Source organism: Tupaia chinensis, unplaced genomic scaffold, assembly GCF_000334495.1.
Source record: "Tupaia chinensis unplaced genomic scaffold, TupChi_1.0 Scaffold000129_1, whole genome shotgun sequence".
NCBI lineage: Eukaryota > Metazoa > Chordata > Mammalia > Scandentia > Tupaiidae > Tupaia > Tupaia belangeri.
The window spans coordinates 169,542-169,750 of record NW_006159598.1 but is presented as its reverse complement, the minus strand read 5'-3'; the positions used below and the strand labels follow the sequence as shown (position 1 = coordinate 169,750).

Sequence of the window (209 nt, the reverse complement as noted above, 5' to 3'; positions counted from 1 at the left end):
GGCGGGCCCAGCCTCGTCGTCCACCACGGCGCCCGCCCCGCGCTCCTCCCGGCCCACGGAGAAGGCGTTCACCGTGCCCATCACGGACGTGACGGAGAACGCCCTCAAGGACCTGGACGACGTGATGAAGACCACCAAGATCATCATCGGCTGCTTCGTGGCCATACCGTTCATGGCCGCCGTCATGCTGGTGGCCTTCTACAAGCTGC

The 209-nt window shown here is 66.5% G+C and overlaps 1 protein-coding gene across 1 annotated transcript in view; it reads left to right on the top strand.

The window, feature by feature from the left end:
• The window catches only part of LRRC4B (leucine rich repeat containing 4B), a 30,894-nt gene that overhangs the window by 28,839 nt on the left and 1,846 nt on the right, over positions 1–209 (top strand). Inside the window, 2 exon segments of the mRNA XM_027770361.1 lie at positions 1–20; positions 22–207. The exon segment at positions 1–20 is cut by the window's left edge and continues 1,101 nt beyond it. Coding sequence (XP_027626162.1) covers positions 1–20; positions 22–207 — 206 coding nt within the window.